At 31.4% G+C, this 26302-nt stretch overlaps 1 protein-coding gene across 1 annotated transcript; it reads right to left on the minus strand.

Annotated features, from left to right (window-relative positions):
- Positions 1–1716: 1716 nt before the first annotated feature.
- On the minus strand, positions 1717–24967 carry LOC117168223. Its single transcript, XM_033353705.1, has 6 exons — positions 24889–24967; positions 19298–19418; positions 8545–8670; positions 8042–8077; positions 7441–7518; positions 1717–2267 (listed from the first exon to the last, which is right to left on the minus strand). The coding sequence occupies exons 2-6, from the start codon at positions 19356–19358 to the stop codon at positions 1774–1776; spliced, it is 795 nt and encodes a 264-aa protein (XP_033209596.1). The 5' UTR covers positions 19359–19418; positions 24889–24967; the 3' UTR covers positions 1717–1773.
- Positions 24968–26302: the final 1335 nt, after the last annotated feature.

The raw sequence follows: 26302 nt of genomic DNA on the forward strand, positions 1-26302 counted from the left end.
AAAGTACTAATCTTCCCCCTTCAAACCTACTTGAATTGATTGGGATATCTTTATTTTTCACCAAAATATTGTAATTTGAAAATTTTTAATTTAGCGTTTTATCCCATTAACGCTGAGGTGTTCAGATTTATACAGCGCATTCTCTATTGCTGAAGGTACGATATTTTTTCTTCAAAATATTATCTCAGGGGTTTTTGGAGGGTGCCCTTTCTTTTGCCGGTGTCAGTTTTTTGTTATAAGCCCTAGAAGATCCAATATGGCGGCCACAATTTAGGGCTTTAAAAAAGAACAAAGGATCCCGCACAACATACCAACAGCAAAGCGTACAGTCGTTTGGAACCAAACTTTGCACATTGATAAAACAATAAAAAATATGGAACCCGTGTCTTTCCATTTCTACAGAAGCCGTTTCGTAGGGGTAGAAACCACCTCTAATAAGCCACAAGCATGATAAGCCACCTGACTCTGGAACTAATAAGTTTAGTCGCATTGATTCGTGAGTTGATCGGTCACTTTTGTTTTCAGAGTTATTTCTAATACCCATCTTGGCTGGTGTAACACTTTTTAACAGTCTGCGTCTTGGTACTTTCATCTTCCCAATTTGAAAAATGTAATCTACAAGCATGACAGATTGAGGTTGGTACCCACGGTTTATCCAAATTTTTCATTGAAGTCCCATAACAGTTGAAGTATGACGTTTTTATTGAATCATTAATTGATTGACGGTATTTCTCTGTTTCATACTTTCCACGAACGTGACAAAACGTATTAACTTTCTTAGCGCAAGGAGTTCTTGAACTCATTTTTTTCTTATAATGAACAGTAACATGGAAATTCCAAAACTCACTATACACAAAAATCACGACCGAAACGAAATGTAACCGCTAGACAAAATTTAAAATACAAAAAGAATTTTATTACCTACGCATCCAACCGTTAGCCCGCCACTCAAACGTGATCTCTAACACGGAAAGATTTGTAACAAAAAACTAATTTCATCACCAACGCATAACACATCATAAAAGGGTTGCCAGCAAAATGAGCCAGCTAGGGATCGAAGACTCTCTGCGCCGTAGAACAACGCGCACATACAGCGAATGTGAACATTAGAATGCACACAAAGTGCGCAGTAGCATTCCGCGCAGGTCATCTTCTTTTGTTTGATCAACGTGCGAAGTTTGGTTCCAAACGATTGCATGCTTTTTTGTTGGTATTTTGTTCGGGATCCTTTGTTCTTTTTTAAAGCCCTAAATTGTGTCCGCCATATTGGATCTTCTAGGGGTTATAACAAAAAACAGACACCGGCAATAGAAAGAGCACCTTCGAAAACCCCTGAGATAATATTTTGAAGAAAAAATATCGTACCGTTCGCAATAGAGAATGTGTTGTATAAATCTGAACACCTCAGCGTTAATGGGTTAAAACGCTAAAATAAAAATTTTTAAATTACAATATTTTGGTGAAAAGTAAAGTTATCCTAATAAATCCAAGTAGGTTTGAAAGGGGAAGATTAGTACTTTCAAATTCCATATTAGCGCATCAAAATCCTTTGGAAATCTTAGATCTGGTCTCGGGCATCGAAATTTGTCGGCCTGTGTTATCCATATACACAGGGGACTGAACTAAAAATAATTGAAAATCATTGATGAAGAATATTTTTATTCGACTAATTCAAATGATTCTTGTTATACACTTCTATTAAAAAACAAAATAACACATAATTTTAATTTGAAAGCTTTTAGGTAATATCGGCATTTCCTATGGGATTGCTCCTTATAACCAGGATGTCCGTTCTCGTAGAACCCAGTCAGGAACTGGATTACTGGCGCCCCAAACTTTTAGAGCCCCATGCAGGCCTACATAGGTTTTGGGCTTCATTTCAAAAAGTATATGGACTGTACTAGGATGATTGTCCCTATTTGGTTGATTATATGTTAGTGGTGCATGGTAAACATGAGCACCGTTGGTTATAAAAATCTGGGACCTAGGACTGTCACACTGACGGTAAAATTGAAGTTTTGCGGCTAGTTTCTTTGTCGGCGCGTAAGGATCAACAACTAATATATACGCTTCATCTAAAGCCGGCCTGAAAGGTACTCTCGGAGAATTAGTGAACACCCAAACTGGCCATTCAGATTCTTCATAAAGTTCTCCAACATGAACATCCTGTTTACCTTCAATCATTACAGTAATGAGACTTCCTGGAGAAATGGTGGGATAATGTTCGCTTAGTAGAGCTGGTGGTGCATTTGGATTCTTTATCGCATCTAGTTTGAAACAAAAAAGAAATTTGTGAATTTTGTGACAGTGGGAAAACAGATGTTATAAACTATTATAAATTTCGCTAAGCGTCTTGTTTTTTGTAGATTTTTTACAATAAAGTGCAAAACGAAATTTAAATAAACTATTGATGTTCAACATATGTGACGTTCCGCGAAGAAAAGGACTTAGGGTTAACAGGAAAATTTGTCAGTAGAAGTGATTGAAGAAACGTTTGCAGTCAGACACTCAGAAAGTGGGGCCAATCTCCAACATTCATCTTCTCCCCTCACGACTAAATCTTTTCGCTCCACCTTCAAAGAGTCAGACGAGCTCTTGATCACACGGACACAGAACAGAAAGATGTGTAGAAAGTGGTGGGGTTAGATTTCTCAGGCCAATCACACGCGTCGAAATAGATGATTCGTTCCTCGCTATGGAGCCGAATAACAAATGCAATATTGCAGATAAAAATTTAATTCTTTTTTAATACGAAATAGCGATTTTGTAACTATCAATATCATCTCAAATCTGAAAACTGGTTTTTTTAACTCTAAGGCTCCTTTACTCGCGGAACGTCACGTTTATGTATAATCTTTATCTGGTGTTTTTTTTACATCCTAAGGTACAAAGCAATATTTGACTCATAAACAACTGTCTATAATACTCGCTAAAATAAAGTAAAAAAGAGTTCTTGAAATGGAAACCTGTCAGGGAAAAAATGAATAACTATGAGCCAGTTCCTCCCACAAAAAAAACAGATATTTCATAGATACTATTCGCGTTCTCAAAATTGTGAACTGTTGCACAAATTTCCACAAACGTTTGCAAGTCAAGTTTTTCAAGAGTTTTTTTATTTAAATCTAACCGTATTTGAAAAACCGACAAAATAAAAATCAACAAACAATTTTAAACTAATTTCAGGAAAGTTAAAATATACTTTTGAAAATTGAACCCAGATACTCATTACACATCACACAAACATTAAAACGTAAATAATTTCAATAAAGGTATTTTTAAAATGAATAAACTTGTATTATGCAAATGTATGTTATGCAGTTTAACAAAATTAAAGTTCAATTTTTTTTTATTTTACCTAATAGAGAACAATTAAAATTTAAACTTTATGTTTTTTAATATCGTCAAAAATTAATCAGCTAATAAGTAATTAACAGGGTTATAACATAAAAAGCATTCAAGAATTATTTCCAGTGAATCATTCAAATAATTGTTACTCTACATTTTTCAAAAAATTTGATTTATTTATAAAATTTTAATCTATTTCAGGAAAAATACAAATATATTCAAACATAATCTCGAAATCAGAATTCATATGCTGATTTAACATCGCGAAGCTTTACATAATAAATGTAACTAGAATAGAGGTATTTTAAACTTTTATTTAGCAAATTATGACCAATAGTAAATTAAATATACCTGACGCAAATTATAAATTGATTTTCGTTAATTACCAGAAATAAAAATTGAATCTTTATTTATTTTAATATAGTGAAAAATTCAGATAATAACATAGGACCACAAAATAAAATCGAAAAGTCCTCCGACCAAACCAAGTCGATTATACGTTTTCTGGTGCCCTGATCACGATTCTGTGCCCCCTATTTTGAGCTAAGATTCTGAAAAAGCGGGAAATTTCACATTCGCATATATTTTTGCCCAGGTGTTTTAGTGACCCCTAGAGGTCACATGAAGGTCAAAAGCATTCTTCAGAACTTCTAAACCTAGTAGCTTGTCATGGTTTGCTCATATTGAGGCAATGGTCCTCACAAAATACGTTTTCGAGTGTGAGAAGCTATTAGGTTTAGAATTTCTAAAGATTATTTTTGATCTTCATGTGACCGCTAGAGGTCACTGGGACCCTAGGGTAAAAATATATCCAAACGTAAAATTTCCGGCTCTTTCATAATTTGAGATGAGAAAGATGAAATCTCTCCAAATAATAAAGTTGACCTTCAAGTGACATTGATTCTGACGTGCAGGGATCAAAGGGGCTACGAATTCGTGATCTGCACACCGAGCAACGTGTTTTTAAAGGATAATTACCTCGATGTGAGCAAACCATGACAAGCTACTAGGCTTAGAAGTTCTGAAGAATATTTTTGACCTTTATGTGACCTCTAGAGGCTACTGAAATCCGTGGGCAAAAATATATCCGCACGTTTAATTTCCCGCTCTTTCAGAATCTGAGCTCAAAAAAGATGATATCTTTCAACTCAGGGAAGTTGACACTTAAGTGACCTTGAACACTTGGCTTGGTAGTGGGACTTTTTGATCTGATTTTGGTCGTCCTGTGTAATTAATTAATAAATTCTTAACGTAAAAAGCGTGGAAATATAATTTGCATTGAGATATTGAAGTAATATTTATTCTGCTTTTTCTTTATTTTATCTTTCATTTCTGGAAATTTGATTTATAAGTAGTAAGCCCTCATACTAATTTCAGAAAAAATTTAAATACATTACCATATAAATTTAAAAATCAATATTGCTTCATTGATTTTTAATTATGTGAACAAATTCGATTTGTTTAAAAAAAATTTATTATTAAAATTCGTCAAACTGGCATTTTGCTATCCTTAATGACATACATTTACTTTGAAATATTTTCCAATTGTAAAAACAATAAATTATTATTTATTTTCGACAAATTTTTATTTTTTTAAACAATAATTTATTGCTTAAACAATTAAAAAATATTTATAAAAAATATATTTTAATGAAAATCTAAAAAAAAGAAAAAATCTAAAAAGGCTTGAGGATTCACAAGTAATTTCACAAGATTTTAACTAGAAAGATTTTACTGAAAAGTTATTCAAAAACGATTTCAATAAATTACATTTCAAAGAAGTTACAAAATAATTCAAAAAGGTTTGGGGATTAACATAAGAATGTCATTTTCTAAAAAAATTAGGCATTTCTTAACCGATTTTTTCAGATGAAAAACTGATATGAATCAGTGAAGAATTATTTACATACATAGGTCATAATTAGATTAGACCAATTTTATTAAGGCTCAAATCGTTATAATTTTATGAATTCAAAAAATTTTTTTTTTAATTTTATGGGTGAGATGATAAAAAATAATAAATTTATACTAATTATTAACCAATTAGTAATCTGTTTTTAGGTATGCTGTGTTACATTTTATTGCATTTATAAGAAATTATTCATATGTAGATGAAAATTTAATAAATTACATAAGTGTACTTTCGATTTTATTATGTTAAAACTTCAAATTATAGAAATTAAAAAAAACATTACTTTAATTTTGCAAAATCTAAAAAAAATTCCAAGAAAAATTTGATTTATTTTCAAAGATATTTATTAGGTTTAGATGCTTTCAGAAGATTAATAATCAGTGCAGAACTCGAAAATATCCTAGAGAAAGTACAACAAAATTAAGACTTTCGATGGATATGAAAAAGAAGCTTTTTAAGAATTTTTAACGATTACAAGGAAATAAACTAGAATTCTTTTGCAATGATTTATATTCTTTCGAAGAATTAATTATAGCGATTGAAAGGGATATTGTTAAGAATTTTTGAAAACAGTTAGGCCATTAAGAGGTTTTACGTAATTGATCAAATATTTATAAAATGTCATCGCCAAATTTAATTGTTTCAAATTAACTTTAGGCAGGAGTAGATAAAAAAAAATTTTTTCTAAATAAAAAGAACGTGAATTTTAATTTTTGATTCGAGAAACTTGATATTTGAACAATTATTTTAATTTGTTAACGAAATGAAGTACTTTCAATTTGAGCTTTATGAAATGTTAAAAAATTGATTAAATTTTTGTTCATTAAATTTCCGAAAATTTTGCCAACTTTATGAATACTCGAAATTTCGGAAAATTTCAACTATTTCAAAGGTAATTTATTATTTACAAAATCATGATTTTTACATTTCCTGAATTATGCATAAATGAATGATAAACTAAAATAATTGACAATAAACGCAAGAAAATTTCTGAAAATTTTGGAGATTTTTGAAAACTCTAAATGTTCTCACACTCCCAAATTGAAAAAAAAACGATGTTCGTGATTGACGACCCCCCCCCCCCCCCCCCCCCCCCCCAGGTGTTCAATTTTTGGGGGAAAAAGTTCCTTATTTTTTACACCGATTTACATAAACATATAGTGTCTGACTTTTGAAATTAACAATAGGTTTTAAATAAGAAAAGCTCGGGTTCCCAAAAAATGCAGCACATCAGTTCTATGTCCAATACATGTTAAAGATGTATTTGTTTCAATATCTTTTGAATTCATTATAAATATTTGATAAAGCCCTAATTTTCAAGTGTTTTTCCAATAACTAAAATTTTTTCAAACAATTTCCTATTTGCTTGAACAATTTTTTTCTCGACTGTAAATCGTAAAAAGTTATTATTTTTTTGGGAGGGGTAAGTGATCCAGTTGATGATTTTCAAGAAGAACGTTTCTAACTTAACGTATTTGCAATACTTCAAGTAATTTATGTTTTTCAAATAAATGAATTATAATAATATTATTCCCCAATGTTTCGTAAAATCTTTAGTTATTGAAAGACTGTAAATTTTATTACTATAAATCGCAAAAAGTAATTTTTTATGAAATGAATGTCATAGGTAATGAATTTTCAGAGTGAGATTTTTTGTGAAAGACAAAAAACAATTATTTAAAAAAATTAAAATTACTTGATTTGGGCTTTTATTGCCAAATCATTAAGGAAATCATTATTTAAACACTCCTTATGAAAATTTTATTTTTAATCCAGAAACTGGTAATAAAAACTACTCCATTTTTAATTTTTTCTAAAAGCAATATATTACCACTTAATATTCGATGGTTATTTCAAAAGCCAGGTGTCATGTGTCAATGTTGCCACGTTTGAAAAAAATAGGGTTTTAAAATTCAAATTTTCACAGGTATAAATGTTGATAATCAAGATACATGTCATTATGAAATTGCATATTTTTTATAATTTTTTTTTCATTTTCCTATGAAATAAAAAAGCGAATGTGAGAAAGAAAGTTCTGGGACAGGCGATCGCCTATTTTCTCATAAATAATATTCGGTTTTCATTAATTTGAATTAATTTCTACGAATTTTGTAAATTTTCATAAATTTATATAATTGATACAACTTTTTCTTAGTTAAAAATTGTTTAATATATAAACTTACAGGGAGGCCTAAGATTTATTTGTGCGTAAGTCCGCTTCTGCAACTCCTCCAAAGAGGCTAGTCGTGGTGGATGTTTAGCTGTAAAATATAATATAGGGTTTATTAAAAAAATTTTTTTAACAAATCCCAAAAATTCGCTATTGTTCCAAACTAAAGATAGCTTAACTTTAATCACGAAGTTAGTTTATATTAACCGAGGTAGAAAATTTTGACGAACTAAATATATTTTTAAAATCTAGACACCCTGATCATATTTTTCGTAATTAAACGTTTTTCAGGTATAATTAATATATAATTTCCCTGAAGCGCTTTCTGTTGATTTTCCATTACCCGGCATCTCTTCGATATAAGTGTTACCGCTTAATTACTACAGATTTCCATACGTTTTTGCAAATACCCGTAAATTTGAAAACAGATTCCCTCAAATTTGGCCAAATTATTTTCACTTTTTTTTAAACAAATTTTTTGGCTTCATTTTGAAATCCGGAAAAGCTTACACATTTTTGTTCAAAAAGAAAAATTTATTGGCGGTTCAGGATTAGAATAGTCTTCCTGAGTCCCAGCAATCTTTGGTTAGTTTAGAAAATGATAATGTACCTACCGTCGGAATGTAAGAGTGGCAATTCAACACCTCCATCTGTGAAATATAATATAGGGATTTTTATTAAAGAATTTTTGCAAAGAAACTCATAGATTTGGAAATCTGTGACGCAAAACACCCCTCATAACTACCAGTGAAATGTACAAGTGTATGGAAAACGCCGGGTTCAGCAGATTTTACTGAATGATAGGTAAATGCAAACAAAATTAGTAGTATTGATGTAATTATTTTAGAAGCAACTAAAAAGTCCAGAATTTTTTATTAAACTCTTTAAAATGATAAAGATTTGAATTGGCGATCTTTAAAATTAAAGAGTTCCTAATTCAAAACATTTATGAAAAACTCTTGAATTTTAATCTAGAGAATTTTCTATTTGCAGGATGCAAAATTAAATTTTCAATAAGAATATGTATCTTCTGAGTAAAACTTGTTTAGCTTGTTTCGAAGTTCTCCAGGGGCCACAAATAATTTTTTTTAGTTTAAATCAATTATAATGTACTAACGGTGATAGGTAGAACCTCTCTGAGGATTGACATTCATCACAGCCTGATTTATGGGTCGATTAGCCCGACTCGTACGAGGCCCCTCTCCCGATTCTTGAAGTCGATATCGCTTCTCATCACTTCCATCTGTAAGATACAAGATAGAAACTTTATTTCTCGCTTTAATGAAAAATATTTTCATCAAATCCCAAAATGTGTATATTTATATAAAATAAACAGAGGCCGAACGTAATTCCAAAGTCAGTTGATGTAGAAAAAAATTTAAGTTCCAAACCTCGATGAAGTAAAGACAGTTTGAGAAGCTAGGCATCGTGAGTTATGTACTCGTATTTTTCAAAAATATGATATTTTGACTTCTTATTGTCAATTGACAAATGTGCAAACAAAAAAAAACTTTCCACAATATGTGGAGATTGGATTTGTTGAAAAGTGTATATATTAGGCGATAAAAATTAAAATTATCGGATTATTGTTTGTCCGCCCTCCATATCAACTGATCAACTAACAAAATGTGAAGAAATTCTTGAAATTATTTTAACTTGTGTTTTGGCCATGTATAATTTTTAAAAGAAACAATTTCCTGTAAGCACTTTCTGTCGATTGTCCATTCCACACCATTCCCCTCGTTGACGAATACGTCTGTATGTATGAATGTATGCATTGTTGTATGTCTGTTTCTATGTATGTCTGTCTGTGTGCACGATGTTTTTTGAAAAAATATTGCAAAATCCAAAATTCCGTTTTATGGTGAAACTATATAAGATACGAAAAAAGACGAATAAAGCAAAATTTTGCATTTTAAAAATATCCACATATTTGTTATTGTTCACTTTTATAGAATCTTAATACTTGTTCTATTTTTTGAAAAATACATTAGAATTTTAAAAAATATGTCTTTAAACGACACAAGCTATGAAAAAAATAAATATACAAAAGTCGATCATCCTAAAAAGTATAGAAAATAATCCAAATTTGTGAAGAATAATTTTTCCATAATATACGTAGTTTTTAATTTAATCATAAAAAATGACAGTTAAAGTAAAACAATTAAATATTTTTTCAAACGACATTCGACACAAAAAAATAAGAAGACAAAAGTTGTTAACCCAAAAAATATCTACAAGTTTGTTATAAACTCTGGTTATAAAAATATATTTTAAAAAATGTGCACGATTCCAAATGTGGATAAATTTCCTGAAATTCTATTTGAGATCTATTTGATCCTGCGGCCCACACTAACCTATGCGGCAGTCGTCTGGTGGAGCAGGGTCGAACTGTCTACTGTGAAGTCTCGACTAGACAAGATTAGGGCACTGATTCTGAGAGGCATCACTGATGCCTCGATGGAGTCCTATGCAACAGTTCTACGATCTGAGTCTATGGACTTTGCTTTGGTTCCCTGGGCACTGTGGCATCAGGGGCCGAAGCAACTAATTATTTAATTGAGGAATGAATTAATCAATTACTGGGGCTAAGGAGAAATGAAGTCAAGGTTCTGACGAAAATAGTTATAGGATATGGAAACCTCCATTATCACAGTCATAAGATAGGGCTTTAACGAAAGTCCCCTCTGTCGTCTTTGTGGAAAGGATAATGATACTTCTACTCATACGGTCTGTTACTGTCCTGTGCTTTCGGGGAAACGTGTGAAACTCACAGGTATTTACTGCATCAATGAGTCTGAAATATCAGCCAAAAGTGTGGCTGCGGTCCTCTCTATGAAGAGGGTTTTGGGGTCACGTGTAAGGCCTTTAAAGGGACGCAACGAGATCACCCATGTGTTAGGGAAAATGGAAAAAGGATACAATTTAAAAGCGAAATTTTCCGCAAAGTATTCTAATATGCAGAACGTCACACTGAGGCATCTTATCGCTAAGGCGAAGGACATCAGGACTAATCTACACGTCACAGAAGACCGAGCAATGGAGATTAAATAACAGGTTAATGTGGCTTGTAAAAACGATGACAATGAACATCAGTTAGAGGAAGACGCGTTAAACAGTCAATCAGGAGCAATTGTTGTTCTTCCTCAACCTATTGATAAGCCAACACGACCACATTCTCCAGAGGTGGATGGCCTTATACAACCAGAGGCAAAAGCAGAGGTTCAGGAACCAAAATAGCGACGAAAATGGTCATACCATATAAACAGAGATGTTATGCGCCATTATTTTTTGGCAGAGAAATGTGGGCAAAATGTAAGAAGAGAACATCATAGACTCTTCTAACTTAAATACCCAAAGGTAGCCACAAAAATAAATGAGCAGAATCTGGCAGATTAGAAACGCTCAATATATGCAAACAGACTGCTTTCGGCTGTTGAAATAGCTACTATCAAAATGGAAGTGGAACAGCAGCCTCCTATTGATGAACTCGCCTTGGAAGATATGCACAGCGAAGACTTGATTGATGCGAAAGGCATAGTTGCTAGCGATAACAAACATCATGTACCGGAACCGTTAGAACCACATCCGGATATTACTAATGATAATGTGAATAGGGAAATCCCAGAAAAACTACAGAATCTTGAGAGGAATTTTTGTAATGCTTTACTAGAGTTCAGATATGTAGAACCAAGACTAAGGGCATGTTACTAAAATCATTCACCGTCGGCACATTAGGACATTAATACCAGCAATATTGGATGAAATTTTAGACTCTCAACGACAGAGACTTGATGTTATTACTGCCAGACTGCGTCGGTACAAGAAAAGTAGTGCACGAAGGCAACAAAATCAAAACTTTCAAACAGATGAAAGAAGGTTCTATTGTGAACTAAGAGTAAAGCCAAATCACGAGCAAGGCACCGACGTACCTCAATTGAAAGATATGACTAACTACTGCTCGGATGGTTAGAGAAAAATGAACAGATGCAATTTGGACACTGTGTGATTCAAACTGCAGGAAGCAAGGGCAAACAATAGTCCTGTAATGCAACTGGCAAACATCACAGCTTTAGATGTTTTAGCGGTCTTAGAAAGGTCTAATCACTATAGACGCTGTTGCCATGACTCAAGCGCGTGAGCATCAAAGGAACTTACACATGGCATATATTGGCTACAAGCAAGCGTTTCCCTCCGTGCCGCATCAATATTCGCTTGAAGTCTTAAAACTTTATAAAATCTGCCCACACGTTATTGACTTTATAAGTCATGCGATGAGTCTCTGGGGTGCATGAATCAAGTATTTTGATCATGGAGAACCAAGGATAACTAGATCAATACGCTTTATGACGGGTATATTTCAAGGAGACTCCTTCAGCGCACTACGGTTCTCTTTAGCGTTGAATCCATTTAACAGGAAACTAAAAAGCATGTCTCATGGGTTCAGAATTCATGATAATGAGGATGGTCATCAAGTAATCCATCTTGTTTACATGGATGGCCTGTAGTTGTACGCTAGTTCAGCCTATAAGCTGCAGCAAGTGATCGATGTCACAAAGCAGTTTTCCAATGATATCCACATGGAGTTTGGACTAGATAAATGTAGAACAGTGCATTCAATCAGAGGGTAATCAGGGACCGCAGAGGTAGAGAACGAATTCGAAAATAACATCGAGGCAATGGCTGATGGCGAATCATATAAATATCTGGGTATTCTTGAATTCAAGAGCATTCAACATACGATATTTAAGACAAGCCTAACGGCTGCCTCCACTACAACAATCAGATTCATTATGAACATTTTTTTATCTCAACTCGGCAAACAAAATCAGAGCAAGGAACACAGATGCCATCCCTATCCTCACGTACTCCTTCGGGCTCATATAATGGTTTAACACCGACCTTGAAAATTTAAACAAAATTGTTCGCGTAGAAATGACGAAGCACCAAATGCACCATGGAAATTCAGCGTCTGAAAGGGAAGTTCTACCATGACACTTAGGGGGCAGGGACGTTGTATATGTCAAAAAGCTGTATGAATCACAAGTTATAAAGCTGCGACACTATTTTAACAGCAAATGAATTGTTACGCTTTACAGTACCATCCCTCAAGCGGATCTTGACTACACGCCTTTAAATTCGTTGTCAAATGGGGCCTTGAATATCAGGGCAGAAACCATAGAGGAATTAGAAATACAATACATAGTGGCAGAAAGCCATCCACGGCAAGCACCCCAATATGTTAAGTCAAAATGAGGTGGATAGTGAGGCATCTAATATTTGGCTAAGAAAGGTTGTTTTGTATTCAGAGACGGAAAAATTCATCACTATGATACAGGACAAGGTTGTCAGCATCAGGAATGATTGCAAACACGTGTTACATCAAGACGTGGTTGACCAATTTGGTTGGCTGATTTTCTTTCAGTTTGCGCCTTACCTAGATTCTTAACAATCCTTCTAAATAAATTTAAATCCATTGTCAAAATCTCTCTTTCACGGATTGATCACCCGTTGATGGAAATCTTACAATAGATGTATTTCCTACAAGCTAAGTTAATTTTTAAAATGAATAAAAGTTAAAATTCTAAATTAAACTCATCCTTACATTCGGTATATTTTCACTCGTTTTTAACGAAGAGTAAAGAGTCCATCCTTTACTGCCTTTTTCTACTAAACGAACGAAGGCAGTCCGTCGCTAAGTGATAAGTACACGTTACGATCAGGCTATTCATCTGTAGGTCAGATACGCTAGAAGTGAGACTGTCCACACGGAAAGAGAAATTGGCCTCCTAGCTTACCAGCCTCATTGGCCATGGCAGCATTATCGGACTAGTGGCCCCACTGTCTCTCACTGAAAGCGTGGGGGCACAAGTGTTGGAACTTGGAGAAACAACGAATATTGGACTCCAGGTCTCCAACTCGGAGCGACTCTCAATTCCGACCGGCGTTGGCACCTACACTTACGTTACTTATGACCGCATCATGACCGCACAGCATTAATCTTTCATTCTGACGAGTTGGACTCTCAGCGTCCAAGTAGTGGGCAAACTACACTACCAGTCACGCAAGAGCGTAGACCGCTGACTCGTCTCGAGCGCCATTAGCCAATTTGTGGTAAGTTAGCAAGCTAAGCGCCATAAGCAACTAGTGCGACTAGCCTCGGGAGGTTAGGAGGACAATTTCTCTCTCCATGTAGCCATTACCGTATTGTTATACTGAACTAAAGAGGCACACGCAGCCTATAATCTACGCCATTATAGACAGACAATCCACTTCAATTGGAAGGAACATTATTTCATTTAAAAAAATGCGAGTTTAAATTCATTCTGTGAAAGATTAACTCCTTTTCTAGAATTGTTACATGAATTAAACATTCTGCATCTGTTCAACTAACTCTATTCACAGACAGTCACTTGTTTTTAAATAGACATCACCAAGTAATTGCCATCTTTTACAAAAAGCCTAACGATCCCAATCAAACTCAATTTACTGTTGATATCAATCACACACTCAGTGAAGCCATGATGACAAAATTCTAAAAAATTAAAGATTATTTAATTTTTAAGATACCTAATTTAAAAATATGCATGGTTCAAGTTTTACATTTAAGAAATTTTATTGATCTATACGTCATTATAATTAAAGAGTTCTTAATTGTGAGCATTAAAAAATAAAGAACTTTGAACTGTAAATCTTAAAAACTAAGCTACTAAAAAATTTTGCACGTGACATACGTTTAAAATATGAATCTTTAAAACTGAATTGTTTGTAAGTCTATATTTTCACAAATAAAGATTTTGCTACTTTAATTTTTCAAAATGCAGAACCAAAAATGGATAATCTTTAGAATAGAATAGTTTTTAATTTGAAAAATTTACAATTAAAAATGTTGTCATTTTGAAGCTATATATTCGAAGTGTCTTCAATTTCCCAGAATTAGAATTTAAAACTTGACTTCTCATCTTAAAAACCATACAAATTAAAGTATTTTTATTTATAGATATTTGAAATTAGAGAGTTTTTAATTTTTTTAAATTTACAATTATGCAAGTTTTTCATTTAACATTACAATAGTTGTAATTCTGATTCATAATAAAAAATTCTTCAATTTGGAGAATTTAGCGATGAAAACTTAAGTTTAGATGTTTAAAATCGTCGACATTTAAGAATTTTCTATAAAAAAGATTAATTTTGAAGCCAAAAGGTATACTTTTAAACAAAATAAATTAATTTTAAGCCAAATTGCCTATTTTAAAATTAAAATTTATCAACTTTGAAAATGTATTAGATTTTTAAAAATTTTAATTTTTCATCAAATTTTTAACCTGATAAGTAAATTTTCTACTTAAAGCTTTAATTTTTTAACAAGAAAAATATAAATTTTCAAAAGCATCCTATTAAGGAACAACTATGTCAATTCACATTTTATTGCACTTTGTGTCGTCTTCGCACAAAATTATTTAATTTATTTCAAATATTATTTTTTCACGATGTAAACCAAAAATACGCATCCTATCGAAATATAATAAATAATTTTTTGTTATCTTGTGTTTTTTCAGAAAATTCAATTTTTTAAATGTGAATGTTATTTTTTACAATGAAAAATAAAACTATGCGTCCTTTCAAGAACTGATTAATAAAAAATTTGTAGATATTTTCTGGTTTAGCAGCTTGTGTCTATTAATTTTTTTACAGCTTGTTTTCTTTGTCCCAATCTTACATTTTTAAATTTAATTTGTTAATATTGTAACCTAAACTACGCATTACATTAAAAAACGAGTAAAGACGAGTTTATAATTTTTTTTTTAATGTACTACATTTGTTTACTAATTTTTCTTCGTACCGTGTACCGTTTTTAAAAAAATTACCAGGAAATTAGTAGCTTTTTTTGGATAAATAATGTATATCTATTGATTTTTTTCGTAGCTTGTATAGTTTTTCCAACAATATAATTTTTCAATTTTAGATACTTTTTTTGCGAATAAAACAAAAAGTATGGTTTCTATTAAAAAACATGAACATCTAATTTGTAGATCTTTTTTCGGGTGATATTTTTTGTACAATCATCTTTTTTGACATCTTGCGTAATTTGACAGCAATACATTTCTTTTATTACATTTTGTAGGGTCGAAAATAAAATTTTATATTTTTCAAGAAATGACGAAAATTTGTTATGACAATCTTATGGATCTTTTACAAAGCTTGTTTTTTTATAGAATTTTTTTCATATCTTGCGTTGTTTAGCTTACGATTTTTGTTTATTTAATTTGTTTTTAATTTTTTAAGTGCTATAACTGAAATAATTTTTATTTTATCGAAAAGAGTCGTGACAGATAAATTGTTTGGATTTTCATACACAAATAGTGGCCATAGAAATTTTAAATCTTGAAAAAAAAGATACAAAAAATTTTGAAAATGTTTTTACTTTTTGAATTTTTGTTCATAAAGTTGAGAATTTATAAAAACTAAGCTAAATTTTTCATTATTCGATATTTGTTCAGCTTATTCAATTTGAAATTTTTTAATTAAAAAAATATATATATTCATTGAATATTTGGAACTAAATTGTTTGATGATATTATTTTATTAATATTTGTAATATTTAACATTTTAATACAATATGAATGTTTAATGCATACTTAAAGTTTGCAATAAACTATTTTGAACAACTTTTTTAGAATAAATAATGACTTGAATGGCAATTACAGTCCATACTTTCTTTTTAATGTTTTAATTATTATAAGTCAATTGTACAATTTTTATATAAAGAACATGACTTTTCTCATGAAGAGCCCTTAAAAACTCTTAAAAATCGATTAAAAAAACTTTTTTGTTCTGTAATTATTGCGAAAAGTAAAGAATAGATTTTTCATCTTTTGACAAGAAATTGTTTAGTTTTTATTTTAAAAGAATAGTTTTAAGTTTTGATTGTTTCAAAATATGGGGTAAAAGAATCTGTAAAACATTTTTAATCCATATTTTTAATTTTTTAGGATTTAGAAGTCTCTTAGGTAAAGTGAATTCTCTCAGGATGTCAAGAGCATAAAAAAAATTTCTTAAGATTAATGGAAAATTTTTTAATGAATTTTTTGTAAGGAATCCCAAGAGCAAATTAAAAAAAGATCACAAAACATATTGAACTATTTTCTAAAATGTTTAAAAACTGTGTCAAATATTTTAAAGCAAACTTTTGCAATTTTGCCATATTACATAATTTTAGACAATTGGAGTAAGTTTAAGAGATATTCAGAAGTTTTGAAGCGATTTAAAAATAATTAAATCTTGTAGAGAAATTTTTAATAAGTTTGTCAAGTTTCACGAAAATGAAAGACATTTTTATCAGTTTCCTAGGAAACAGTGAAATCATTTTTTATTTTGAAAAATTTAATGAAGAGATTATTTTAAAAGATTTCTAAAATTTGCAAAGAAAAATCTTAAATATTTTGAGGAAATTAAAAAAAATTGTAGAATAGATAAAAAATGACAGGAAAAATTCTAAGAATTTTAAGAGAGCGAGAGAGAGAGCGCATGAGAACGCAAATCAGGCAAACATATAAAAAATATTTGAAGAAGGAACAAACTTGCTACTAAGATTTTTCCTTATTTGATATTAGCGAGAGAATACAGAAATTGAAACAATAAAAAAACATTTTCTGTTCAATACAACAGATCAAAAAATTCCAAAATAAATGAATTTTTGATTAAAATTATGAATACCTAACCGAAACCCTCGAATTTTATCCAAAAATATGTATTTTTAAACCATAAGATTCGCTTTCAAATAAAAAGATTAATTTCCTACAGAAAAATAAAAGTCTTCCATAAAATACATGAATTTTTAAAAAATAGTTAAATTTTGAACTGGAAAAAAATCGATTTTCAACAGAACATGGAACAGTTACTTTTTTAGTAAAAAATCATTTTCATATGAACTGAGAAATTTTCAACTAAAATAAAATCTTCTCAACTTCAATCAATGTTCATAAAAAAGACGAATTTTCATCTGAAAAAGATGATTTTTCTACCAGAAATCGATTAATTAAATTTTCAGAAAATAAATGAGTGCTCGACCAAAAAAAGACGTTTTAACTAAAATAATGGAATATTCAACTATAATAGTATTTTCAGTTTAATCAAAAATTATTTTCAACTGAAAAAGAAACAAATTTGTAATAAAATAGCTCATTTTTCAAACAAAGAAATGAAATTTCAATTCAAATGATGACTCTTCAATACAAAAATTAATTTTTAGCAAAAGAACTTATTTTTCAACTAATTACATTTATCTTAAGCCTGAAATATGATTTTTTAACAAAAATCATGAATACTTAACTAGATTACTCGTAAAATTTATTTTCATCTAAAGAAAAAACATGTTTTCACTCCAACTGCTCATTTTTCAAGACATTTTTCAATTTAGAAATATATTAAAAAGCATATTTTTTAAATATAAAAAGTATAAATTTTAAACCGAATAATTGAATTTTCATAAAAAAAGATCAAATTTCGATCAAAAATAGAAAAAAATGAATTTTTTGTATGAATTCTAATTCTTAGAAAACAAAAAAATTACAGTTTTAGACAAATATTTAAATTTTCGGTAAACATTCCTTTTTATTCACAGACAAAACAAGTTTTTAATCAGAGTGCTCATTTTTAGGAAAATATTTAAATTTTCGGTAGTAATTCCTTTTTATCAACAGGCAAAACAAGTTTTCAATCAAGCTGCTGAATTTTCAACGAAAGAAATGAATTTTTAATCAAAATGAAGAATCTTTAATAAGAACGAGTGATTTTCAATAGAAAATAAGAGTTTTTAAACAAGCAGATTGACTATCAAAGGAAAAAATAACATTATACCCAAAAAATCGATTTTGAAAGAAAGAACTCAATTTTTTTAGAAAATATGTGAATTTTCAAACAAAATTAATGAACTTTCAAGTTAGAAAGACAAATTTACATCCAAATGTTTACATTTTAAACTATAATTGAAAAATTGTTGTACTTTTTGATGAAAACTATCAACTTTCAACTAAACAGTTGAATTTTCATCAAAAAAAGATAAAATTTCAATCAAAAATAGAAAATTTTAAATTTCAGTTTAAAATATAATTCTTAACAAACAAAAAATTGGTTTTTTAGAAAAATTGTAAAATTTTTTAAAAAGAGTTTAGCTTTTAGACGCAATTATTTGAATTTTCAAGAAAAACAAGAGTTTTAATTCTTAAAAAAAATGTTCTTTCCAAATAAAAAATTCCTTGCTCCAAATATATTATATTTCTTTACTGAAGCTTTTCCGGTATTTTCCGGTTTCCCAGTCACTTCGCTACCCTGAAATATGCTACATCCGCTTTACGAACAAGTTTTATATGTTCAAAGTGGAAAAATTACAATCAGGGTAATCAGCAAAAAGGTTAGTCACACCCTTGAAAATTGTATGTCTTATTTTCGATATTTGTAAATTCAAGAACGTCAAAAATCTTCTTTTTTATGGGGGAATATTACCCGAACTACTCCGGAGTGTCTTATCGGACCTATCATTTGGGGAAGGTAGACATGCGACTAGTTAGTGACACCCTAAACAAATTTATTTATTTATTTCAAAAATTTAATTGAAATCAAAATGTTAATAAAATCTTTATACAGAGTAGCATCTTACAACATTAAATTTCTTGCAAATATGTACGGAAAATAATTTTCAAAAAGCCGTTTATAAAATATTCAAAAAAAGGTCAATCAGGACGCACGCCTCTCGCCCTTACACTTTTATAAGTACGGAGAGCGTTCAGCAAGCCTAAGTGAGTCGATGCATTTTTTTTATATCGGACGAAATAAGGTATAAAGTTGGTACTATATTATATTCTACTTACAAACAGAATTTCCAAGTAATATAAATACAAAGAGGAAGAGGATACAGGTAAAACCTCTCATCTTTCTGGAAACAGGAACTTCAACTGATCTTGAAACAGCTGTACTTGAACATACACTAGTCTGCAAGTCATGTTGACATATTATTATTGGATTCTGTGGGTGAAGTGGCGTTTCTTTCTGAGATGAAAAGTAAATTTTCTACACTTAAAAATGCTAAATATTCCATATTTGAACTTAACCTACTTTTTTCAGTTAGGAACAGGCGAGACGATGCCAGCAAATTGACACAGATATAATTTTTTTTTGACAATATTATTAAAATTTGAGTTGATGGATGCAACAAATCGAGCAGAAGTATTGTCCACTCGAAACAATTAATTAAAACTAAAAAGTTGCCAGAGCGTAAAAAAATATAACTGCCTATTCAACTTGACGCAAAAAGCACATTTCTTTCATCAATCATTTCCATTCGACCATTATTACTCAAGAACAACAATAAAACCAAAGAAAATTTTCTGATCAAGAATCGATCTTTTCTAAAACACACCTCGCGATTATTCAGCCGTTTGTTGATGAAAATTCTTGAAATTTGCATGTTGTATTCTCATTATATAAGCGATGATGCATCAGGTATTATTTTATCAGACTGAATTAATTCTATAAGTAACAATAAGACTAATGTTAAAAAATTTATTTTTAAAATTTCTTTATAATTATTAATGAATTGATAATTCTCAATTTCACTTTTTCCTAAAAGTAATTTTAATTTCAAATGTATAATTATTTAACCTACAATTTGAATGTTTTCAACTAATAAACTTTAACATTTTTAAATAATGAAGTCGTAAAAATTTTAACTTTAAATTATTGAATAAGTCAATTTTCATTTCTATCAATTTAAATTTTTATAAATATTATTCAGAATTATTCAAATAGTTTTTCCAAAGTTTCACGATGAGACTTCCAACACTTAAAAAAATGCTTTAAAGTTAAAAAAATTTTTTTTTTAAATTCTGTTATTCTTTTGAAACATTTTTAAAACTCTTTTTAAATATTCTTAACAGATGAGTTGTTTAAAATAAAAAATAATTCGCACTTTTTTAAGGAATTTTAGAAAAGTTTTTTAATGTCCTGAAACCTATCACAGTCTTTATTTTATATCACTCTTTCCATTTATTCTTCAATCATATGGAGAAAAGTAAACTGCCAAATATGTTTATAATAGCTAATTTAGTAAAAAGTAAAAAGTGAGCATTTTCGAAATTTTTGGGAACGTTTTTTGAAGAATTTAAGATTTTGATGTGTGCCTATTCCTAGTACTAACGAAGCCAAGCAGTTCATCCTGATAATTTTTTTCGATAAAAAGGAAATGAACGGAGGTAAAGCATTTATAAATTTTTAAAAACCAGTCGAAGGTCTATGTCTTAAGCCAATCTAAGCACGAAATGAAAAATTTCGAAAGAAGAAAGAAGTTGCTATTTGAAATTCCTACAATATTGAATTAGATATGTAAAATTTTCAATTTAATTATTGAGCCTTCTAATTATGCGCAGAACTTCCAGTATTAAGACAATTCTATGATCCAGTTAATTAATTTCCAGAAAACATGGAAAGCTGTAATATTTTTGTTAGAAAATATGCGCAATTAAATTTCCTATGAAAATATGTACTTTTCAAATTAAAATTCAAAACTTCTTTTAAAGATATCCAGGGGAAAGCTACAAAAAATGAAATAGAAAGTTCTTTCCAAGGTCTTCAGGGTCCAACGCCATTCCGCGAGAAAAAATTATGGTCAGTTAACAAATAAAATTAGCATTTTTTTATGAATCCCAGCAATTTTTCGTAAATTTAAAAAATTTATAATATACTAACATTGACTGCTACAATTTGGCCAAAAAATGTTTTCAAGGAAGCTAAAAAAATTTACTATGGGTCCAAAATTAAGAGAATATAAATTTACTCCCAAAGTTGGTTGATATTAAAAGAAAAGGTTATTGAAAAAACGTCAATAACTTCTTTATCACATGAAGAAATTTTCCATCAAGAAATTTTAAACTAAAACTAATAAATTTGTTTTTGATGAAAAAATGTAATTAAAATTAATTTAAAATCATCTCTTGGTTAAACTTTTGTATAACCAATGGGGTGCATGGGCTGAATTTAGAATATATTTAATATACTTTGGAAATTTAGATTACATTGCCTAATCTGTTAGAAAAAAACTAGTTTTTATTTAAAAATTCTATTGTTAAACTTTAAACAGTTGCGTTTCTAAAACCTATGTTATAAAATTGTTCATATTCGTGTTACATCCTACAATTTCACAATTTCAATTTAACGACTAAAACTAGACACAACCTACCTCATTCCATGCGAAACAGCGTAACGCCACCAATTATAAACGAGTACATTACCAATTTTCTCTGAGTTTGCACTTAACTATGGCAACTGTACTACGCTCGGTTACATAGAAACCACAAGACAAATTCAATGTTACAATGAAGGGATAAGAACTTAGAGAATACCGATGAAATAACTATAACAAAGCTAAATGCAATCATGTGAAGTATGAATACGAGGTATGTTAAAAAAATACGCGGAATGTTTGAATTTAGCGGCTCGAGTTGGTTTCAGGAGAATCCGCTCGGTGTCGCTGAGTTCGTACAGATCAGTTGTTTAAAACGCGGTATTCCAGTCGCAGATATCTTCATTTGTTGATAAGCTACACGGTTTTAAGTAAAGAGTGTTTTTTTTGTCGGATTGTAAGATGGAAAGTCTGAAAGAGCAAGAACTTGCTGTGAAATTTTGTGTGAAACTCAGGAAATCTGCAACTGAAACATTTGCGATGCTCAACACGGCCTACGGTGATGTTGCCATGAAGCGTACTGCATGTTTCAAGTGGCATGAACGTTTCAAGGGTGGCCGACAGTCGATTGACAAAGATGAGCGTCTTGGGCGTCCTTCAACGTCAACTGACGAGCCACACGTTGACAAAATCAACACCCTGGTGCGCGAAATTGACGTCTGACCATTAGGGAGCTTGCCGGAGAGTGTGGGATATCAGTTGGATCTTGTTATGAGATTTTGAACGAAAAATTGAAGATGCACCGCGTCACTGCGAAATTTGTGCCACGCCTGATGACCGACTACCAAACAGCCAATCGGGTCCGGGTTTTTCAGGAGCTGCTTAATCGTTCAGTTGAAGATAAGAACTTTTTTTCACGAACTATAACCGGTGATGAATCATGGGTTTATGGTTATGACATTGAAACGAATGTCCAATCATCCCAATGAGTGGTTCAAACGTCCCCAAGACCCAAAAAAGCTCGCCAAATTCGGTCGAACGTCAAGGTTATGGTGACAGTTTTTTTATGCTAAGAATGTTGTTCACCAGGAATACCGCCCTCAAGGCTCCACAGTTAACCAGATTACTAAAATTAAAGTACTGAAACGTCTGAGGGACGCCGTCCGACGCAAAAGGCCAGAACTGTGGAGAAGTGACAACTGGTTTTTCCATAAAGACAACGCTACAGCTCACTCAGCAGTCAAAACTCGTGAGTTTTTGGCCAAACACTCGATTACTGTTCTTCCCCACCCCCATACTCACCTGACCTTGCTCCTTGTGACTTTATCTTATTCCCAAAACTAAAAAAACCCCTCAAAGGAAGACGATTTGAGACGATTTCGGAGATTAAGGTAAATGCGACGAAGGAGTTGAAAGCCGTCCCAAAAGAAGCGTATCAGGACTGTTTCAACAAGTGGAAACACCGTTGGGATAAGTGTGTACGTTGGAAAGGAGAGTATTTTGAAGGAGACCCAGACGTGTAACTTCCAAATGAAGTACATTTTTTTATGACCTCAATCCGCGTATTTTTTTAACAGACCTCGTACACACGCTTATATAAAGTAAGTAATAATCTTTTAATATAACTTCATACTTCAGTTCATGATTAATCCGTAACTCACGTAGTGGAAAAACATGCGCGTGATCAGAGATCAGACACATTGTAATAGAAAGTGTCGGACCACAATTACTGAATTTAATAAGTTGGTATCCGTTTCCCTGAAGGGTCAAGAGTAGAGATGCGGGATCACTGATCGTCGCGGCCAGGGATAGCTATTAGCCATTGTATGCCATAGCGAGGCTTGGACGTATCAAATAACATGTAACTAATCTAGAAAAACACGAAGACCACCGGAAGTATCAGTAGACGGAATATAAATAATCTTCAAGGGAAATGCAATTGTACGTAAGTACGTACGTGCTTCACCAAAACTAATCAGGAACGTGCCTTTGGAAGATTCATCCGGAACGTGCTCACAAATGTAAATCTGTCTCTTAACATGAGGGCGAAGGACTATAGATATGAACCCCGATTCTCTCCTGTTTCTTTATCTTTATACTTAAACAGATATAATGGTCACTCGATCTACGGACAACGACCCGCTTTGACAAAGTCACGTACTTTAAATTTCAAACTCAAAATAGTTAACGTGTTTCAGTCTGGTCCTAAAGTCCCGTCGGCTGAGACTTTCGGTCGTCATTAACTGAGTCGCTTCTGAATAAAGTCTGCAGAATTAACATTAGTGAAAATAATTCAATTGTTGATTCGGCAGCTGTTTTAGGGCCTTGTATCAAACTGCCGCTAGTGAAACGTGCTTGTGTATTGCTTTCACAGAAAAACTCTCTCCCTCTCTCTCTCTTGCCCCTTATTTAAAAACACTGAAACTGACACAGTTCCCATAGAACTGAAAAGTGAAAACGCACCCGCAAAGAAAAATAAGTTGTCAGGCCTTACCACCCTGACATAATCAGCACTCTGGTCTCTATCTTTCCAGATTTCCATTCTTCCCTCGCCTATTTGCTTGGGATGTGACAGCTGATTTGGTGGCAGAGATGGGATTGTAACTTCCGTTTAAATTCAGTCTTTTTATTAACAAAATTTAACTTTAGCGTAGTTTTTAAGACAGCTTTTTCATCGGCACTCGAGAGAATAAATCCTTTGAGATACGTTGCAAGGTCACCTTCGGAGCAAGGCAAAGTTCGCAGTGCATAATAGGCGTTGGTATACTTTCCGTGATCGCAAGCTCTGCTTACGTTAATATAACTACGAAAATACACTGAATTAACCTTGTATGTAATCTTTGCAGCAAAATTGTACAAGTGAAGGGGTTGAATCAACCTCATCGAAGATCATCAATCAACTTTCGCGTTGAAAGGTAAAAGAGAACAAAAGGTCATACGTAATTTAATTCGGAAAAGTTTCAACCCTTTATCAGTTTTGAACCCTTTGATCGAGTTTAATGATCTCAAAAAGTATATTATTGCAATGTGCTAAGCAATTCGACACTGTGACATAATATTAAAAGATCGCAGATGTCAAGCCACGACGCGTTACATCTTGTGATTGGATTTGCTCACCCAGATTCTTAAGAATCCTTCTAAGTAAATTAAAATCCATTCTGAAAATCTCACTTTCACGGATTGATCACTCGTGGATGGAAATCTTACAATACATTTGATTCCTACAAGCTCAGTTAATTTTAAAAATGAATAAAAATTAAAATTCTAAATTAAAATCATCTTTACATTCGGTATACTTTCACTGATTTTCAACGAAGAGTAAAAAGTCTACCCTTTACTGTCTTTTTTTTACTGAACGAACGTAGGCAGTCCGTCGCTAAGTTACAAGTAAACGTTATGAGCAGAACATTCATCTGTAGGTCAAATAGGCTAGGAGTGAGGCTGTCTAGCCATTACCATCCTTTTCTACTGAATTAACGAGACACTCGCGGCCAGTAATCTACGCGATTATAGTCAGACAATTTACTTCAATTGGAAGGAACATTATTTCATTGAAACAAATGCGAGTGTAAATTCATTCTTTAGAAGAAAAATTCCTTTTCTGAAATTGTTATATGAATTAATCATTCTGCATCTGTTCAACTATCCCTATTCATAGAGAATCACTTGTCTCAAACTACTAGACATCAACAAGTAATTGCCATCAATTACAAAATGCCTAACTATTCGAATCAAACTCAAATTATTGATGATATCAATCGCACACTCAGTGAAACAAGGTATCACGAACATCCCTAGTTATGACAGGAAAAGCATGCCCATTAGATTTCATTCAAGATATTATAAACGGAGAATTATCAGTGCCAGCCAAATGTGAAACACATTATCTTAAAGTGGTAAATCTTTAAAATGCAAGAATTTTTAATTGTAGCTCTTTAAATTTCTCGAAATTTGAATTGTAAATCTTTAAAATTGTAAAGTTTTAATTCGGAAAATTGACAATTGAAAATTTTGTAATTTTGAAGCTATACATTCGAAGTTTCTTCAATTTCGAAGAATTAGAATTTAAAAGTTGACTTCTTATCTTAAGAATCATACAAATTTACGAATTTTAAATATTATTCACGGAAAAAGTTTTACAGCAATTAAGGATTTAGTTAAACACCTGAAACAAAGTTTCGCCCCCCCCTCCCATTACCCGTAAAAGTTATGATTGGTATCTGCATGAAGTTTCTACTATCAGAATAGGACCGAAGGAAAACGTCAATACATTTTTTATCGCGTGATTCTTTTAAAATCAGGAGCTCAAGCCGCACTCGAAGATAAATCTTTTTAAAAGAAAAATTAAACATTTGGTTGCATGGATTTTGTCTAGAGTCTCAACCCTTTCGGTAAAAATTATAATTTTTGTTAAATAATAATAAATTAGTTGCAGTTTCATTGAATAAATTTTAGATTTCACATTTTCAAAAATGAAATATTTCAAAGTCCATTTCTATTATACACAAAAAATATTGAAGACTTGATTTTTTCATCCCCTGAACATTAAGAATTATCAATTTTGAACCGTCAAATTTGTAGGGCTTTGAACTGTGAATGTTCAAAATTGAAGATTATTTGGTTTTGATTATTCAAAAAAAAAAAATATATATATATATATATATATATATATGCTGGTTTTAGGTTTAAAAATTCAAAT

The sequence above is a fragment of the Belonocnema kinseyi genome, chromosome 2 (assembly GCF_010883055.1).
Source record: "Belonocnema kinseyi isolate 2016_QV_RU_SX_M_011 chromosome 2, B_treatae_v1, whole genome shotgun sequence".
Lineage (NCBI taxonomy): Eukaryota > Metazoa > Arthropoda > Insecta > Hymenoptera > Cynipidae > Belonocnema > Belonocnema kinseyi.

Excerpts from the sequence above, each read along its gene's own strand:
- LOC117168223 (XM_033353705.1), bottom strand. The coding sequence starts at position 19,358 with ATGAGAGGTTTTACCTGTATCCTCTTCCTCTTTGTATTTATATTACTT. Across the intron at positions 8,671-19,297 it reads ATTACTTGGAAATTCTGTTT|ATGGAAGTGATGAGAAGCGA; the intron begins GTAAGTAGAATA and ends TGTATCTTACAG. Across the intron at positions 8,078-8,544 it reads GAGAGGTTCTACCTATCACC|ATGGAGGTGTTGAATTGCCA; the intron begins GTTAGTACATTA and ends TATATTTCACAG.